General features: G+C 41.4%; 1 protein-coding gene across 1 annotated transcript in view; it reads left to right on the forward strand.

The window, feature by feature from the left end:
• Positions 1–17,995: 17,995 nt before the first annotated feature.
• Positions 17,996–18,312, forward strand: part of TMC5 (transmembrane channel like 5) — a 39,316-nt gene continuing 38,999 nt past the window's right edge. Inside the window, exon 1 of the mRNA XM_011377513.2 lies at positions 17,996–18,302. Within this exon, the coding sequence (XP_011375815.1) occupies positions 18,068–18,302 (235 nt within the window). The 5' untranslated portion in view covers positions 17,996–18,067. The remainder of the gene's footprint in view (positions 18,303–18,312) is intronic.

The following is an 18,312-nucleotide window of genomic DNA, read 5'->3' on the forward strand; positions in this document are numbered from 1 at the left end:
AGAAACTGGGGCTGTTTGGTAGCTTATCACCAGATGCCAGGTACAGGAAGATGCACAGTAAATATTTGTTAGAGGAAAGAATGACTATTGGAAGATGGGAGATAAGGGAGCACGTATCAGCTGCAAGGGAAATCTCAAGAGCTGTCCGCCTCAGCTGGAATCTGGGCTTCCCTGAGTCCTACCTAAGAGAACCCTGGGTGAGTTACTGTGCTTTTCTGGCCTCAGGTTGCTTGTCTGTTCAAGGGGTAACATGCTAAGAGCTCCCACCTCTAAGGCTGGATGTTAGGGCTAATAAGAAAATACGGTGCATTGTAAGCACGCAATAAATGTTCCCTCTAACTCCTCTTCCTCTTCTCGTATTTCTCTTCTTCCTCTGATGATGATGATGATGATCAAAATTCAGAGAAGCAGGTATTCGAAGCCCATTCTGCCTCTATTTGGCTGTGTGACCTTGGGCAAATCACTTAAACTCTCTGGGCCTCACTGTAATCATCGTAAAGTGAGGCTAATAAATCCTTTCCATAAGACTGCTTGACGATTCGATTACTAATGCATGGGAAGGGCATCGCAGAGTGCCCGGTGCTCAAGGAAGTACTGAGTCAATGGTGCTGTCTTTATACTTAATAATTACTCTGCCAGATCACAGAGTCAGGGTCAAGGTTTAAACATCTTTCTTCAAGTTCAGTGATTCACTCTATGTTTGCTATGAGTTCCCAGAAAGGAATGGTAGGAAATAGACTGTTTTCCAGCCACGTAAGGGTCAATGTTCCAGGAGATAACCCAGCTGAGGGAGGGTCATTTCTAGGAAATACACTTCTTATTTATAGGGAAATAAATAAAAGACTGGGTGATATTTCTGTATTTTTATAAATGTTAGAACAGTTTTTTTGGCAAAATTCATGAGAGCTCTCTCTCTATAGTATCATGTCATCTGCAAATAATGATAGTTTTATTTCTTAGTTTCCAATTTGGATGTCTTTTATTTCTCTTTCTGGTCTGATTGCTACAGCCAGGACTTCCAATACTATGTAGAATAGAAATGGTGAAAGTGGACATTCTTGTCTTGCTCCTGATCTTAAGGGAAATGCTTTTAGCTTTTTCTCATTGAGTAGGATGTTAGCTGTAGGTTTGTCATATATGGCCTTTGTTATCATGAGGTATGTTCCCAGTTTGCTGAGAGTTTTTTATTATAAGTGGATACCGGATTTTGTCAAACGCTTTTAATGCATCTATTGATATGATCACATGGCTTTTATCTTTCAATTTGTTAATGTGGTGTGTCACGTTAATTGAGTTGTGGCTATTGAACCAACCTTGCATTCCAGGAATTAATCCGACTTGATCATGTGTATGATCTTTTTAATGTATTGCCGAATTCGGTTTGCTAATACTTTTTCGAGGATTTTTGCATCGATGTTCATTAGGGACATCGGCCTATAGTTTTCTCTTTTCACAGTATCTTTGTCTGGTTTGGAATCAGGCTTCTAATGGTGGCCTCAGAAAATGAGTTTAGGAGCCTCCCCTCCTCTTGAATTTTTTCGAATAGTTTGAGAAGAATTGGCGTTATTTCTTCTTTGAACGTTTGGTAAAATTCACCTACGAAGCCATCCAGCCCACGACTTTCATTTTTCGGAAGTTTTTTGATTACCGATTCGATTTCGTTGGTAGTAATCAGCTGGTTCACATTTTCTGTTTCTTCTTCACTCAGTTAAAAGACTAGTCTTTCACATAAACCAAAAACATTCCTTGCATATAAACCCAAGAAAATGTATGAGTTCACAAAAATGTTACCTTCTAGAAAAAAATTCACTACTCTAATACTCTGCAGGGCCATGATGACCACTATTGTATTACTAGAAGCCTGAAATAATGCCTGACATAATGTTTATGACATGAAGAAAAAGAAAGAGAGATCTGTAATTGTTACTAAATCTGAGCTCTGAAGGAATCTGATTCTAAAATCCCAGTGACTTGGGTCTCCTTTTCATGAGCTCCCTTACTGACGCGGTCAGGTCAGAGTTTAGTTATTTCGTATCCAGGTCATGACTTCCTCATTTGGGTTTTGGGAGATGGCTTGGAGCTTCTATCTGTCTTTCATCTGTTCTTATCAGCAGAGAAAACAGACACAGCCTTCGCCACGTCCCTGAGGTCCCCCAGGTTCCTGCTCATCCTCATTGTGAGATGGCATGATTTGGACTGACTGCTGTTCAGGCCTGTCGCACAGCTATTATCCTGCGATTTCTTTCCAACGTCTCATGAAATGTCATCCTGTCCTGTCTCTCAAATACTTTGTTTGTCTTGCTTCAGCTTATCCTCAAGCAACTTTTAAACGAAGAAGTTCACGGGCGATAAACTGTCTTACGCTTTGCCTATCTGCCCACGTATCTATTTTTGTCCTCAAACCTGAGTTTGTAGTTTGGCTGGGCACGGGATTTTAGTTTAAAAGTCAGTTTTCCTCATAACTAAGGGCTTGGAGATGACCTTCCAGGAGCCGAGGGCAAAGGCCAGATCTCCCTTTGGGTAAGGGTACATTCCTTACTATCTGGTATCCGTGCTAAAATCAAAAGGCCCCCAGTAAGTACCAGGATGGAAGCAACGTACTCGCTCTGTAGCAAGATCTCATACCCTAATGACTGCTGCCTAGCCTGTGTGGGTGATCCCTACCTGCCTGCCCCATGCTTAGCACCTTCTTGACCCTGAGCGCGGCAGAATGTTCCACCTCTTCCCCTGGGGCCTGTTCTGATCTAGTTTCTTCCACCCTGACTTATCCATCCATGCACCCACCCACTTTCTGTCTTTTGAGAATTGATTATCATCTCTAGTCCAATGGCTACCTTCGCCTCGCTTTGTTCTTTACATCATATAAGTTTATTCCCCATTATATACCTTTTCTGTAACTTCACTGAGACTTTAAGAGGGAGCAGAGTTCTGCCCCGCAGGCTCAGTCCACCATCTCGAATGAGATTGCAATTTCATTCGTTATGTACTGAACATAAAGTGAGATTTAGCAAATTGTTCCTTCCTCTTGAGCGACTTCAAAGGATTTGTCATGTGACCAAAGACAAATCGAATTTTTCATGTGGCTCAGCGAAGGCATCCAGGACTTGGAGTTCTGCAGACCCAGGTTCTAGCCCTGAATACGGACAAGCTGTCCAACCTCCAGCAAGTTTCCGGCATGTCTTTGGAAACTATAAAGCACAATGATGCCAATTTTGGAATCGGTCTGCCTGGATTTCTACCAAGCTCCCCTCCTTACTGGCTCTGTTTCCCAGCCAAGTTACTTAGCCTCTCTGTGCCTTCTCCGAAAAACGAGGGTAATAATAGCACCTATCGTTAAGGCCATGGTGATGACTAAATGGGTTAACACCTGTCAGGTTCTTATCTCTGTGTTTGGCACATACATATTTTGTTATCATTGGTTTCTGCTCCTCTTTGCCTGTCTGTGAACCAGGAAAATACTACTTAGGTTGTGTTACATAGTGTTTGTTTAAGTTTTATAAGGACTCTATTATATTATGAGGATCTGAATTAGTCTGACTAAGAATTAAGCTTCTAGTCCCAGAGGTGGATCCAGAAGAAGGTTCTGTTTTTTCTAACAGAGGCAGGCTTGACACAGACCTAGAACCACAGGGTGTGAATAAGGCTCAACCCTGCTTTACTGCCTTCACCTGCCCCCTCCTCCCTTTCTGAGACCCAGTAGTAGAAAAAGGTGAGGATGCCTCGCCACAGAAGGCGTTAGGGTTTATCATTTTTCACTGCTCTTGGCAGGATTCTGAGCACGTGGACAGTGGGAAGGGAATAGGAGGAGTTCCATAGACTGCAGGTCTCCAGGAAGCAGAGTCCTTTCCTGGGTAGTGGAGAAGCCCATTCCTTCTAGTAGGTCTCCGTGGGTGCAAGAGCTGTGATGTACACCCCGTGTTGTCTTCAGCCGTCCCAGAGAGGGGTCCTCCTTCTTCTGGGAATGGTTGGGGCATTTCAGCCAGGCAGGAAGGCACGGAGCTGCAATCCACGAATCCACCTTTTTCTCTCCTACCTCTCCACCTGTTCTTTGCCACCTCCTTTAACCTGCAAATCTGCGATGATTCCCAAACCTTGGTGCATAGAAAAGTCACCAGAGAAATCTGATAAAAAGGCAAATTCCCAGGTCCCACCCCAGAACACTGAATCAAAACCTCTGGAAACGGGACCAGAGCTAGGGTGGTTTCCCCAGGTTCCAAGAACACAGAACATCTAGTGTCAAAACTGAAAAGGTGCTGGGCAAACTGGGATAAGTTGGTCACGTGCTGATCCACAGGCCTCCGTGTCCAGTAAGCTCCCAAATGACTCTCGTGGGCACCCCAGCTTGATGCTCTCTGATGCACACTGACCAGAAAAGCTTTGGATATTGGAGTTCCATTAGGTTCTATCCTTCCCTAGACTTGCAAGGTACAGTATAGCCACTTATTGCTATTTATATTAAAATTAATTAAAATTGAACATTCAGTTCCTCGGTTGCACCAGCCACATTTTAAGTACTCAGTAGATACATGTGCCTAGTGGCTGCTATATTGGACAGTGCAGGCACACAATAATTCCATCATAGAAAGTTCTATTTGACAGTATTGCCCGAGATGACTTCTTATAGAGTGTGGTTTGTCAACCTCACTGCCATTGACATTTGGGATCAGATAATTCTCTTTTTTGAGAAGCTATCCTGGGCATTGTAGGATGTTTGGCAGCTTCTCTGGCCTCTACTTAATAGATGCCAATATTGCACGCCTTGCCCCAAGTCGTGGAAACCAAAAATGCCTCCAGATATTGTGAAATCTGCTACCAGGAGACAGAATTGCCCTGATTGAGAATCACTGACCTAGACCCATGGCCTCCGCCGATCTCTTTCCAAAACAGAGTAAAATCCAGCCACACATCCTGCACTTCAAACAGAGCGTTGGCACCAGAATGCACACGCAGTCTTGCAATTCAGTTACATCAGCCAGCTTTGCACCTAAGGACTGTGGGTTTCACCTACTTTGGGGACGGTCTTATATACAAGAAAGAAAGTCTTGTTACCAAATGTTATTTACGTGGAAGGTGGCAGTTAGGATTATAGTAAGGGAGAGAACCCTGGGAAGGGTTTGGTCCGGGGATTTCTCACCGAGAAAGGATTGCAGTAAAAGAAGAGGCATTTTCGCTAGTGTAATGTGATTGGAGGGGCATCCAAGCATCCATGTAAATAAAAGAATCATCCCATTCTAGCTTTTTCTTGAATTTTTCTTATGGAGATTAATTGGTGACATTTACCAACTCTATCATGCCAAGTTTCCCAGTTCTTATTTTAAAAATATATTAGAACTCCTGTAGCACATGCGACCATTCCCTGGATAGATTTTAGCTATGTCTGAAGGTGGTGGCCTTCATGAGATTAAAGTTCATGTCCACTTTTCAGCTTCTGACTCTTTCTCATGTACTTAACAAGCTAAACATGTTATATTCCTTTTGGATTCATAAAATATAATTACTTTTCCACAATTATTAAGTAAATGTCTTGAAAATTTAGTAAATTTCTTGGTGAAGGTAAACATAAATAACCAGAAGATGTACCCATTTTATTCCATTTAGATTTTTCTGCTCCTCTTCATTGCTTCGATGTTGGCCTCTCGTGTGCACAGCCATTCTATTCTAGAGGGTCCAAATCTACGGCTACAAAGGTGCCTGGGTCAGAGGCGGAAACTCGCTCTGGAGGGCCCCGTGGGCCATGTGCTAACAAATATTTAGTTACGGGTATTAGAGGTTATGCCCTCACTTGCTTTTAGAATAACCATTTACATTGCTTTTATTTCCTTGTTCTAAACATTACACACTGCAGGTGAAAGATTCTGGAAGCATTTGTTTATAGTGGCAGTGACAGCCAGAGTAATCGTTAAGCTAACATGACAAGCCCAGAAAGAACAAGGAAGCCCTCGCAAACAAACAGAATCTACACCTCTGCCGAAATGAGGGCGTGCTTGAACATTGCATGGCCTGGTGCCTGGGCAACCTCTCGGGACGCGAGGTGGCCTTCACCCTTTGTGCTGGAATTTTCTTTCCAAGATCATGAGAAGGGGATCGAAGCTTCCAGAGCTGTGACCATGAAAGCTCGGTTGAAATGAGATGCCCGAGAAGGAGTCATTTCTTCTTTTTAAGTTCTTTTTCCTTCCTTTTCAGGAATTCTTAGAAGCACAGACTTGGTATTTTTGTGTGTGTTTGTTGTGGGCATGGGGGGAGTGTGCAATTATATTATTGTATAACATCCTTTTTTTGTCCCGAGTTTTAGTCATTCGCGTTCCACGTTCATAATTTTTCCTTCGTTCCTTACCACGCATACTAACATTTATCTGTTCTTTTTAACTAATAGATTTATTTTTAAAGGAAACTCGTCATTACTGTAAATGGGAAATTTTCATCACTTGCTTATAAATATAGGTGACTATATGTTTACGTGCATACATACATATAGGGAAAACCAAATCATGTTTTTAAATTCTAGCTGGATTATGCTGAGTGGAAGAAGCGCATCTCAAAGAGCTACATACTGTGTGATTCCATTTATATGACATTTTGGAAAAGACAAAACTATAGGGATGGAGAATAGATGAGTGATAGGCAAAGGGAGGGAGGAGGGGTTGATTACAGAAGGGTAGAATTTAAAATATTTTATCGTACGTTAACAGAAAAAATAAAATAGGTAATTCTAGTCATAAGTGGTGGCCTCATGAAGATTCTGAGCTTGGAGCTTTTCTCTATCTTCGTTGAAAAAGAGACTTTGGCAAATTCAGAGAGATGTTAAAAGACCTATTAGCACCAATGGAGACTTTGCCTAGCTGTTAGTTAGAAATATTGAATGGGAATTAAAATGGAAGAACTTTTAATCGCTGGGAGATTCCTTATTCTCCACAGGAGAAATTATCCTTCCAAGAATCTCTGAAACGATCTGAAACCCTCAATTTATAAATGGGTTGTATTTGTGCTAAATACGGACCCAGGCATCAGAAGTACAGGCTTGAGTAAACCCTCCCTTCCTTTCCACCTCCCCCTAGAGTGGTCCAGCTGTTGCCAGCGTCTGCTTCCCCTCCCACTGGCCGAAGGCGGCCACCAGGTGATGGATGAGATGAACGAGAACTTTGTGGGACGACATTCATTCGACTATATTAATGGAGAGTCTCCTACGTGCCAGGCATGGTGTTAGATGCTGGGGATGTACTGAGCAAAAGAGAATAATCCCTGTGCTTACAGAGCTTTCAGTCCAGTGGAGGACAAATACTGAACAATATGGGCGTACCGCTGGTATGCCATTACAAACCAGTGGTTCCTACGGGAAGAGGGCAGGATGTTACAAGAGACTTGCAAGGTGAACTATTTGGATGTAGAGGCGGGAAAAGGAGGCCTCTCTGTGAAAGAGGAGTTAGCCATGCCGAGAGCGGAGGGAAAAGCATTCCAGGCAGAGGGAGCAGCATGGGCAAAGCCTATGATCCAGAAAAACAGGCCAATGTGTTTAGTGCAGGGATTGACAGACAGTGCTCCACAGTTCAAATGTGGCCTGTAAGCTAAGAATGGTTTCATAGTTTTACATTGTTAACAAGAAGAATAGTTCACAGCACGTGAAAATTATGACGTTCACATTTTGGTGCCCGGAAATCGGAATGCACACGCGCATTCGATTATGTACTGTGTAGGGCTGTCAGCTGTCTTTGTCAAGTGCAGATGGGGTTGGAAGTGCTTTCAGGGCTGTTGGTTTTTTAATTTTCTTTTATTGTTGTGGTGAATGTTATGTTCAAAGTTTTAATGACATTTTTATTGTGCTCGTTTTGAGGCTTTAAGTAAATGGCACAGTTCAAAAACTCAGTACGCTTTGATCGTAGCTAATTTTGATTCATTTTAAAGCCTCCATAGCTTATTTGGGGGTTGAGGGAAAAAGCATCCACACAGTCAGCTTATTCCAGCTTTTTCTCTCTCCTTTTCCTCCACAGTGCTTTAATATTTTACTCTTTTTAAAAACTGGTTTTCATTTTAAAATGACTGTAGTTTGGAAAAATTCTTGTCTCCTTTTTTTTTTTTTGGTCTTTTCTATTTTTTATAATTGTAAAATACACATAAAATTAAATTTACCATCTTACGCATTTTTAAGTGTACAATTCAGTAATGTTAATAAGTACATTGGCGTTGTTATGCAACCAATCTCCAGAACTTTTTCATCTTGCAAACTGAAACTTTATACCCATTAAACAACTAACGATTCCCTGTTTTCTATGTCTATGAGTTTGACTGCTTTAGATAACTCATATAACTGGAGTCATATAGAATTTGTCTTCTCTGACTGGCTTATTTCACTTAGAACAATGTCCTTAAATTCCATCCGTGTTGTTGCATGTAACAAATTTCCGTTCCTTTTTAGGGCTGAATAATATTTCATTGTGCGGTTATACCAATTTTGTTTATCCATTGATCTCTGCATGAATACTTGGGTTGCTTCCACTTTTTGGCTCTTGTGAACAATGGTGCTATACATATAGGTGTACACACTTCTTTCTGAGGCCCTGCTTCTGGTTCTTTTGGATATATGCTCAGAAGTGTCATTGCTGAATCACGTGGTAATTCTATTTTTAATTTTTTGAGGAATACCATACTGCTTTGCAAGGCAGCTGCACCATTTTACGTTCCCATCAGCAGTGTATAAGGGTTTCAGTTTGTCCACATCTTTACCAATATGTGTTATTTTGTTTTATTTCTTTTTTTTTTTTTTTTTTTTTTTGATAGTGGCTATCCTAATGGGTACAAGGTGATTTCCCATTGTGGTTTTGATTTGCATTTCTTAATGATCAGTAACGTTGAGCGGCATTTCATATACTTGTTGGCCATTTGGTTATCTTCTTTAGAGAAGTGTCTATTCAAGTCCTTTGCCCATTTTTAAATCTGATTATTTGTTTTCTGTGGTTGTGGTTGTGGTTGAGTTATAAGAGTTCTTTATATATGCTGACTATTAATCCCTTATGAGATATATGATTTGTAATTATTTTCTCCAGTTTCATGTGTTGCCTTTTCACTATTTTGATTGCACCCTTCGATGCACAGACATTTTAAATTTTGATGTAGTTTTCAATTTGTCTATTTTTACTTTTGCTGCCTATGCTTTTGGTGTCACTTCCAAGAAATCATTGCCATAGCCAATGTCATAAATCTTTCTCCATTTTCTTCTAAGAGTTTTATAGTTTTAGGTCTTTCTTTTAGGTCTTTGTTCTATTTCGAGTTCGTTTTTGTATACAGCGTAAGGTAAGAGCCCAACTCCATTCTTTTATATGCGGATATCCAGATTTCCCGACACCTTTTATTGAAAAGCCCGCCCTTTCTCCATTGAACGCTTTTGTACTCTTGTCGAAAATCGCTTGAAAATCATTTATATAAAAGGGCTTATTTCTAGGCTCTCTGTTCTATTCTATTAGTCCTTGTCTGTCTTTATGCCAATTCTTGCCTCCCTTGACTCAGCTTTGTTTATTGGTTTCCTCTCCGCCAAGAAGGCTTCTGTTTATCTGTATCAAAATTGTGCCATTTTTATTTTCTATCTTTAATAAGGGAAAAATCTCTGCCCCATTTCCCTTTCTGCTTGAGCAATCCTCATGGCTTGTTCAAAAAATCTAACTAATTAAATAAGAACATTAAAAAGTGAAGAAGTCAGCCTATGTGGGAGATGGTCAAGCGTCATTAAGAAACTTATGTTAACATCTCTGTCCCTACTTACTATCTTTCCGAGCTTGGAGATGAGACCAAATCTTTCTAAGCTTCAATTTCCTCATCCATGTAATGGGAACGTGAAGAGCCCCTCACGCTGAGGCTGAACCGAGTAAAGTTTTAGGGGAGCGTGCATGTGCATTGCTCCGCTCTATGCCTGGCTCAGAGCAGGCAGTATGAGTCACGCCTCAAAACGACACATTTTCTCACTTTGTCCATTTCTCTTCCTAACTTGGATTTCACTTTCATCCAAAATGCTCACTTTTTTCTCTTTGATAAGAAAGTCTCCCTTCCTTTTTCTTTTTTATTTTTATGTCATTGACTTGGAGAGTTGGCACAGCCCTTTTAGATCGCCAGGTTAATCGCAGTGTAACTGGGTCATTCTCCAATGCAGAGCGGGGCATGGGAGGAGTGGCGATTTTGTCCCGCAGAGACATTTGGCAATGCCTGGACTTTTCTGGTTTTACAACTTCCGGGAAATGCTACTAGCACCTGGTGGGCAGAGGCCAGGGCTGCGGCTGTACATCCTATGATGCACAGGACAGCCCCATAACAAAAAATTATCTGGCCCAAAATGTCAATAGTGCTGAGAAGGAGAAAATCTAGTTTAATGGCGGCGAGGTCTTGTTTTTCTATATTAGCGTCTCACATTTGCCTTTTTGCAAGCTACATATGGTACTGACTGAGTGTAATCCAGAGAAAAGGGAAGAAAGATCAATTATGGGGAATATTCCTAGTTGTCCTTCTTAGGTGACAATGTGAAAATGAATAGGCTACTTATCTGTAGCTATTAGAAATTAGTACAACTGCTCGGAGCCATCTCCAAGGAAGCTGAAAATAGCGAAACAGATCAACTAGGCAAAAACCACTTCCGAGTCTCTTCCTTGGAGAAATTTTCTCATGTGGTCACAAGGGCACTCAGATGGGACGCGCTCTGATCATTTTAATAGTGAAGAATGGGAACTAGCCTAAATGTCCATCAGTAGGAGAAAGAGTAAGTACAACATAGTTTGGTCATATAGCGGAACAGCGTAAGTCTTGAAGATGAATAGACTTCTAGACTGTGTGAACTGCTAGCTTAGTTACGAAAACTACCAACGCGGATAGATCTCAAAACCTATTTTATGTTAAAAAATGGCAAATTCCCCCAAATAGGTAAGGTATGAGATGGATAGCTATAGATAGAACTTTTATGCGTGAAGCTATAATATTGCCACTTACCAATATTCACATAGGTGGCTTCACTAGTTTCCTAGGGCTGGTGTGACAAGAGACCACAAACTGGATGGCTTAAACAACCAAAATGTATTGTCTCACAGCTCCGAAGGCTGGAGGTCGGGAAGCAAGGTGTTGGCAGGGTAGTGGTCCCTCTGACATCTGTAGTAGAAGGATCCTTACTTGTCCTTTCTAACTTCCAGTAGCCCCAGATGTTGCTTGTCTTGTGGCTGGATAACTCCAGTCTTCACATGATGTTCTTCCCATGGCTCTTCTCCGTGCATGTCCGTGTCCATATTTCCTTTTTGATAAGGACGACGGTCACAATGGAGTAGAGCCCACCTTACTGACCTCATTTGAACATGATTACCTGTATAAAGACTTTATTAACCAAATAAGCTCACGTTCTGAGATACCAGGGGTTGGGACTTCAAGATATCGTCATCTGGGAAATCAATTCAACCGCTAACAGTAATCAAAGCATAAACAACATGACGTGGCAAGTCACACACCAACTTCATGACAGTGCTGGTTTCCGGACAGAGAAAATGGGGGGATGCTGGTGGCAAACTGGACCGCGGGACGACACGAGAGAGCTGGAGCTTTATCAGTAATGTTTTCTTTCTTTGATAAAAGAAACACGAATCTGGAATTAGTATGAAAAGATTAGTATTCGCTACTATTCAGTTTTTGATTCTGTACGTTTTACTGTAGTGCAATCTTTTAAAGTTATTAAGAGAAAAGAGAACAAGAAGGCATTCAAGCCAGCGTTTCTCACTTGCACGAGCTGTACAGCAAGAGATAAACTTTTATAGACGTCAAAGTCCTCTGTTGTTTGATTTTCAGGACGTGTGGCTCCGCCTGCAATCGGCAGTTTGGAACATTCAGACTTCAGACAGTGTCAGAGATTATAACCTCCCATAATCGTTTGCTGTCCAGCTCCTGACAGAAGCCCCAAGTGCATCTGACTCTGGACTGTCCCAACAGCATCTGCCAGTCGTGTTAGTTTGTGCAGTTTGCATTTGTTTGGGACAAAGTGAGAAAAATAAGGAAAAAAGGAGTAAGTCTTTATGAAGCTAAATTTATTCAATTAAATGACATCCCTTCTTTTGAGATTAGAACACTTTCCTTTCTTAAAAAATATCCATAAAATAGTTTAATGAAATAATAGTGGTAGTAGGTCATGAAAACTGCCATTGTTTTTAATGTCCTTATTTAGCAAAATAAAATGATTTTCCCACAAAAAATTTTTTTTAAAAAAAATTTGATCTATTCTAAATCAAATAGATGGTGGCTCATTAGAACTAGTAAAGAATTTCTATGGAATCACTTGGATAATTTTGACTGTGGGTCTTAAACATGTATGTATCATATCATGTATAGAATTGTAGCTAGCATAAGCAACATTGATTTCACTTAGGTTGAAAGGTTTACCTTGCTACGTGTTGGCGTAACAAAGTGGTGCACCCCATTAGAAAGTAAAAAGATATACCTGAAATTATAATATGTGGCCTCGCTTTGCCTCCTATGGGGTGTTGTCCTGCATTTGATGGCAATCAGGTTTACTGTTTTATAAGTCCCTGTGTTCTCTTTCCTTGTATTCCAAGTAATAAACAGCCTCAATTAACAAAATTAACCTTTGCACAGTTCACGACTGCAGGGCCTTGATATTCTAGCCTGGGCCGGGGGCAGGAGATGGGAAAGAATTAGAAGAATCTTGACCAGTCATCTTCTGCTGGTACTGTAGATCAAAAGCATTCTTTTTTGATAACTTCATGGTATTCTATTATGCAGATGTGCTGTCACTGATCTGGCCCATCTCCCGTGGATGGGGTTTTGGATTGTTTCCAGTTTTTTTGTCATTACACACAAAGCTTGGCCTGACAATCCTTAATGACCCCATGTCCCTGTGTTGTTATTTTTCCCCCCTCTTTAATTCCCAACCCCCACATGTCCCTGTGTTTTGTGAAGTTACTTAAAACTCAGAACAGAGCTTGTGAGTGGCTTGCCTCGCCTCGTTGCTTAAGTCTCGCAAAGCTAAGAGGCAGCAGAGATCCAGATAAATCGCCATCACGATTCTGGAATGTATAGGAAGTCCTCACTTAGTGTCGCGGATGGGTTCCACAACTTTAAGTGAAAAGGGACATAACAAAACCAGTTTACCACAGGGTAATTGATACGAACAAGGTTTCGGTTCCTACAGCATCTCATCCATGTTATAATAAAAAGACTGAACAAAACGATGTTATTCGAGGAATTGCTGTAATTTACTCTTGAACACTCCTGACTAGCTGAGTGACAAATATAAGACTGTTATGCTCACCCAATCCAACCAGGAGCCTTTCAAGACCAAATAGATAGTGCACAACTAACAGACTTAGAAGGCATGTAATTGCTTGAGAATGTGACTGAAAACCATTGAAATAGCAAAGTGGGGAAATCCCAGATGAGATGTCGCAAGGACAGCTCAGAAGAGATGGTTCAAAGGTCTTTAATAGGAAGGGACTAGAACAATAAAAACTGGGGGAAAAAAATGTAGTATCCTTTCTGTGATTTTTCCAAGGCATAAAGCAAAATTATTTCTTTGAACAGGGCAGGACACTTGTTTCTCTAATAGTCAATAGAAACTATGAGCAAGGTTCTCAGAAAACCACACCCACTTCATGTGACCATTAATACGAGACTATTTCCTTATAGTTGTTTCCTCCTCCCTCTTCTTTCCTGATCCTTTTCCGTGGGCTTAGTTTTTTGTTCGTTTAGGACTTTGTCCCAGTACAGGTGATAGTGGTTACAGCACCACTTGAGCCTGGACTGTGAAAAAGATGCAATACACAAGATCCTGTCAAATGACATCAGTAGAACCGAGAACTGTACCAACAAACTTGAAACTAATTGTTGGCTGATCACACATAACGCCATTCTCTCTCTCCCTCTCTCTCTCTCTCTCTCTCCCTCTCTCTCCCCCCAACGCCCTCTCTATTTATCTATCTCTCTGTCTCTCCATCCATCTATCCATCCATCCATCCACATCTATCTACCTACTTCCTACTTATCTATCACCTTTCTTTGTATCAATCTCTATATGTGTTGTGTATGTGCTATATAATTATATATATGTGTGAGTAAATATACATATATGAATAAATTTGTCAAAGATTCTAAACAAAGGTGATTTTGCTTGAGTCAGGTGAGGCAAGGCTCTGCTGCGTCGAGAAGCAATCTGAAAACCTCAATGGCTTACCACATAAGTTTTTTCTTGCTCATGAAAAGCTGTTGTGGGTTGGCGGAGGTGGGAGTGGGCTGTGCTCCATTCTTCATGCAAGAACTCAGGCTGATGAATGGGACCCCATTCAAGGGCTGTGTTTGGGCTCTTAAATGCTTTGGCTTAGAAGTGTCGCAGTCACTTATGCTAACAGCCCACTGGCCAGAAATAGCCGCATGCCACTGCCTTACTGCAAGGAGGCTGCTCAGCTCCTCCCAGTGACCTGGAGGGGCCTCCAGAGTCTCTGCCTCACTCTATTCCTGTCACTGGTCCTGGAGTTGCTAGAGCTTCTGAGCTCATTGCTAGTGGCCCTGAGCCCTAGTTTTGTTATGTGGTTATCTGATCTCTTTGGAAGGGTTCTCATGAAGCATTATTTTCAGAAATGTGTCCTGGGGAGAGGCGTGGCCCTCTTGAAAAACTGGTATACTTCCTTTTTCACAAGAAGTGAGTGTTAGATAACCTGTCACGATTTTTTTTTCAGCCTGGGCTAATAAGCTCTCAGCAAAATTTAGTTTCAGTCACCGTGTCAACCTAGAAATTTTGTAGAATTGCTCCTTCCTCTACCTGATTATAAAACGTGTCCTTTTTCTTTAATCATGGCCTGATTGAGTGCATGACTTCTGTTGTCCACCAACTCTCTATCTCTTTTGGAAGTTCCCAGGGTTTATATTTACACATCAATCAAACAGTGGTAATAAATAGCTTCCATTTAGTGAGTACTTCCTTGGCACCAGCTGCTTTACGTGCCTTTTCTTGTTTGTTGCTTACAACAACCTTGTGAGATGTTACTCTCAGCATTGGATGGGTAAGGAAACAGACTCAGAGAGGTTAAGTGGCATGCTCAAGACCACACAGCCGGTGATGGAAACCGAACTCAGTTCTACCCAGTACCAAGGGCTGGGTTCCTAACCTTCTTCACGTTATAGCATCACATAGACGATTCAGTTCAGGTAATGAGTCCTGTCCTTACCTAGCTTTCGTTTCCACTAATTCAGCTTTTCTGTGTCTGTATATAAGAAAAGCGGAAATGTGTGTGAGCCAGAATCTTTCTTTCTTTTTTTTTTAAACTGGTATAGTGGCCTCTTGGGGGAAATAGAAGGTTTTATATTATAGCTTCTGGTTTAGGTCTTTTTAATTTTCATCTTTAAATTCAGGAGTAATCTATTTACAGAGCCGAGCACAACTCTTAAGTGTACTTGATGAATTTTCTCACACACACACACACACACACACACACACACACACACGTAACCACCACCTAGATCAAGATATAGGACAATTTCCAGCCCCTCAGAGATTTCCTCACATTACTTCCCATCTCTTCCTTTCCTCAAGGAAATGACTATTCTGTGTTATGTCACTATTCACTAGTTTGCCTGTTCTTGAACTTTGTATAAACATTATACGGCATGTACTCTTCTGTAGAGGACTCATCATTACATCTGTGAGATGCATCCCTGTTGTTGTTTATAACAAAAGTTCAAACTTTGTTCCTGCCGTGTATTTCATCTTATGAACCTGCCATGATTTCTTTATTTTCTGCTTCTGCTGTTGGGTTGTTTCCAATTTCTGGCACTTATTTTAAAAAAAGTTCTGTGCACACTCTTATTGCCTTTCAATGGATATATTTATTTGTTTGGGGCTGGTATTATTGTACCTATTTCTAATTTCTTGAATTTAGTAGGCACTTTTTGGCTTGTTAGATGTAATAGCTAGGATTTTTGTAGGCCATGGAAGTCCTAGACAATAGACATATTAATCTCTAGTCTTGCAATATAGGTAAATGAATAGATTCAGTCTCCATCTTATGAAAAACAATTAGTAATAAAGCATAGCATCTAATCTTCAGAGCACTCATAGTTTGTGTAGGTGTTTCTGTTTGCAAAACTCAGGATATTAATCAGAAGTCTCTTAAATTTGCAAATTACAGAAACCCAACTCAAACTAACTTAAGTCAAAGAGAGAATGTAATGACTCAAGTATCCAGTGGTTGGCTGTCTTTAGGCATGGCTGGACTCAGGTGCTACAATAATGTCATCAGCATATGATCCCTAATTATTTCAGCTTTTGGCTCTGTTCTCTGACCTGTTGGCATCAGAGAGTTTTTCACTTTCTAACATTTATGACAGAACTCCCAGGATTGAATCTTATTGGTCATGACTGGGCTATATACCCTGACCCAATCACTGTGGCCAGAAGGAACATCATTCGGATTGGGTCATATGTCCAGATCTGGCCCACATGGACTGACAGAGTGTTACTCAAGGAAAAATGTTACCGTAGATGCTAGGTAGGGACAAATCAAAGAAAAATGAACCTCTATTATGCTGACAAATATGGAACTGAGTTGGCAAATGAACATTCTAAGACTAGGTGATTGCAGAAGGTCAATATTGTCTTTAGCTCTGATTAATCAACAGACAGTCTGACCATGCTTGTTTGCACAGAGATAAACTTTTAAATATGGGTTGAACTTTAAAAATAGTCTACTTCTGTCTTTCAGAGGCATCACCATTTATCTAAAGCTGTCTCGAACCTGGAGATATTTTTGTCTTATTTTTCTTTCTTCTTGCTCTTCCCATATCCGGTCAGTCCACAAATCTTATTGATTCTTCCTTTAAGTTTTCTCCCCTGCTTATTATTTTCTTCACTGTCTCTGTCGACATGACACCAGCAATTCCAGGCTTACATTCTATCACTGGAGCGCCCCCCCAGCCCAGTGAGACGAGAGCACGTCTTTTCCAGTTACTCTACTCAGGGTCCTAGGAGACTGACTTGGGTTATGTGCCCATTCCTGAACCACATCCTGTGGCCAGGGGCATGGTGAACACTGATTGGTCAGGCCTGAGTCATGTGACCATCCTTGGAATCAGGAATACCATCAGCTCTTCCTGAATCACCTGGACCAAGAGGTCTGGAGGGGCAGATGCCCAGAGGAAAATCAGGACGTTGCTGCCATAAGAAGGGGAAATGGATAATAGGCCAGTAAATACAGATACCCAGCACACTTAGAATAGGCCAGTAAATACAGATACCCACCACTTCTGATTTGAAAGTATGCCATGTCTACAGATGAGAGCTCTTAGAACTCATAAAATGACATTTTCAAACTGGGATTGTCTTTTTACCCAAGCCCTCTAGTTACCATTAAGCATTCTTCCTCTGGGCACTCATGCTATTTTATGCTTTGAACCCTAGAACCACTAGTGCAATCAAAGTGCTCAAAAAGCCCTCGTTCCTTCCAATCCTTTGGTTCACTGTACCCCTCCCTCTCAATCGAGGGATTGCATTAGTCAGAATATGAATTTAGCCACATGTATCAGAGACCCAGAAAACAGTGGTTCATGTAAGACAAATATTTCTTTTTTTCTTTACCTAAAAGCCCAAGCTGATATGTCAGCACTGATCCGTGAAGTCATCAGCAACCCAGGCTTCCTCCTTCTGTTTGCTGTTGTCCCTACAGTGGATGTCACCTTTGTGTGCTCGGCCTGAGATGGCACCATTTCCAGATGCCAGCCCACAGGAAGAAAAGACTGAGAAGGGGAGGAATAGCCCTTCCTTTTGACAGTGCAACCTGGACGTTGTGCTCACATCCCAATGACCCCCTCGAGGCCACACCTGGGTGCACAGGAGGCCGGAGAACATAGGCTTTATTCTGGGCAGCTGTGCACCCAACTATGAAATAAAGGACAAATACTGGAAGATGACCACCAATCTCTGCAGGGAAGACAGGAAAAAAAAAATCTGACCATTTTCTTCCTTTTTATTTTTCAGATTTGCAAAAAGATCCCTGAGTGACCGCAAATGCGGGAGCGTTTGAGCACTCCAGGGTAACAAATCTGTACCAGCATGTCCGCCTGCTACAGGAATAATGGGTATGAGGAAGATCCAAATGACCCTGAGTATTCGGCGTCTTGGAACCGCACGCGAGGGTATTTGAAAACTCAGGATTATCCGTATTCTTCAGATCCTCTGAACAACTCAGATTTCTCTAAAACCAGAAGCGACCCATACTCTGCAGGCTCCAGAAGTTCAGACTATCCCAAATCTCTGCCTGAGCCAGATTATAATGAATCTTGGAGCAGTCCATACCA

This window comes from Pteropus vampyrus, unplaced genomic scaffold (assembly GCF_000151845.1).
Source record: "Pteropus vampyrus isolate Shadow unplaced genomic scaffold, Pvam_2.0 Scaffold314, whole genome shotgun sequence".
Lineage (NCBI taxonomy): Eukaryota > Metazoa > Chordata > Mammalia > Chiroptera > Pteropodidae > Pteropus > Pteropus vampyrus.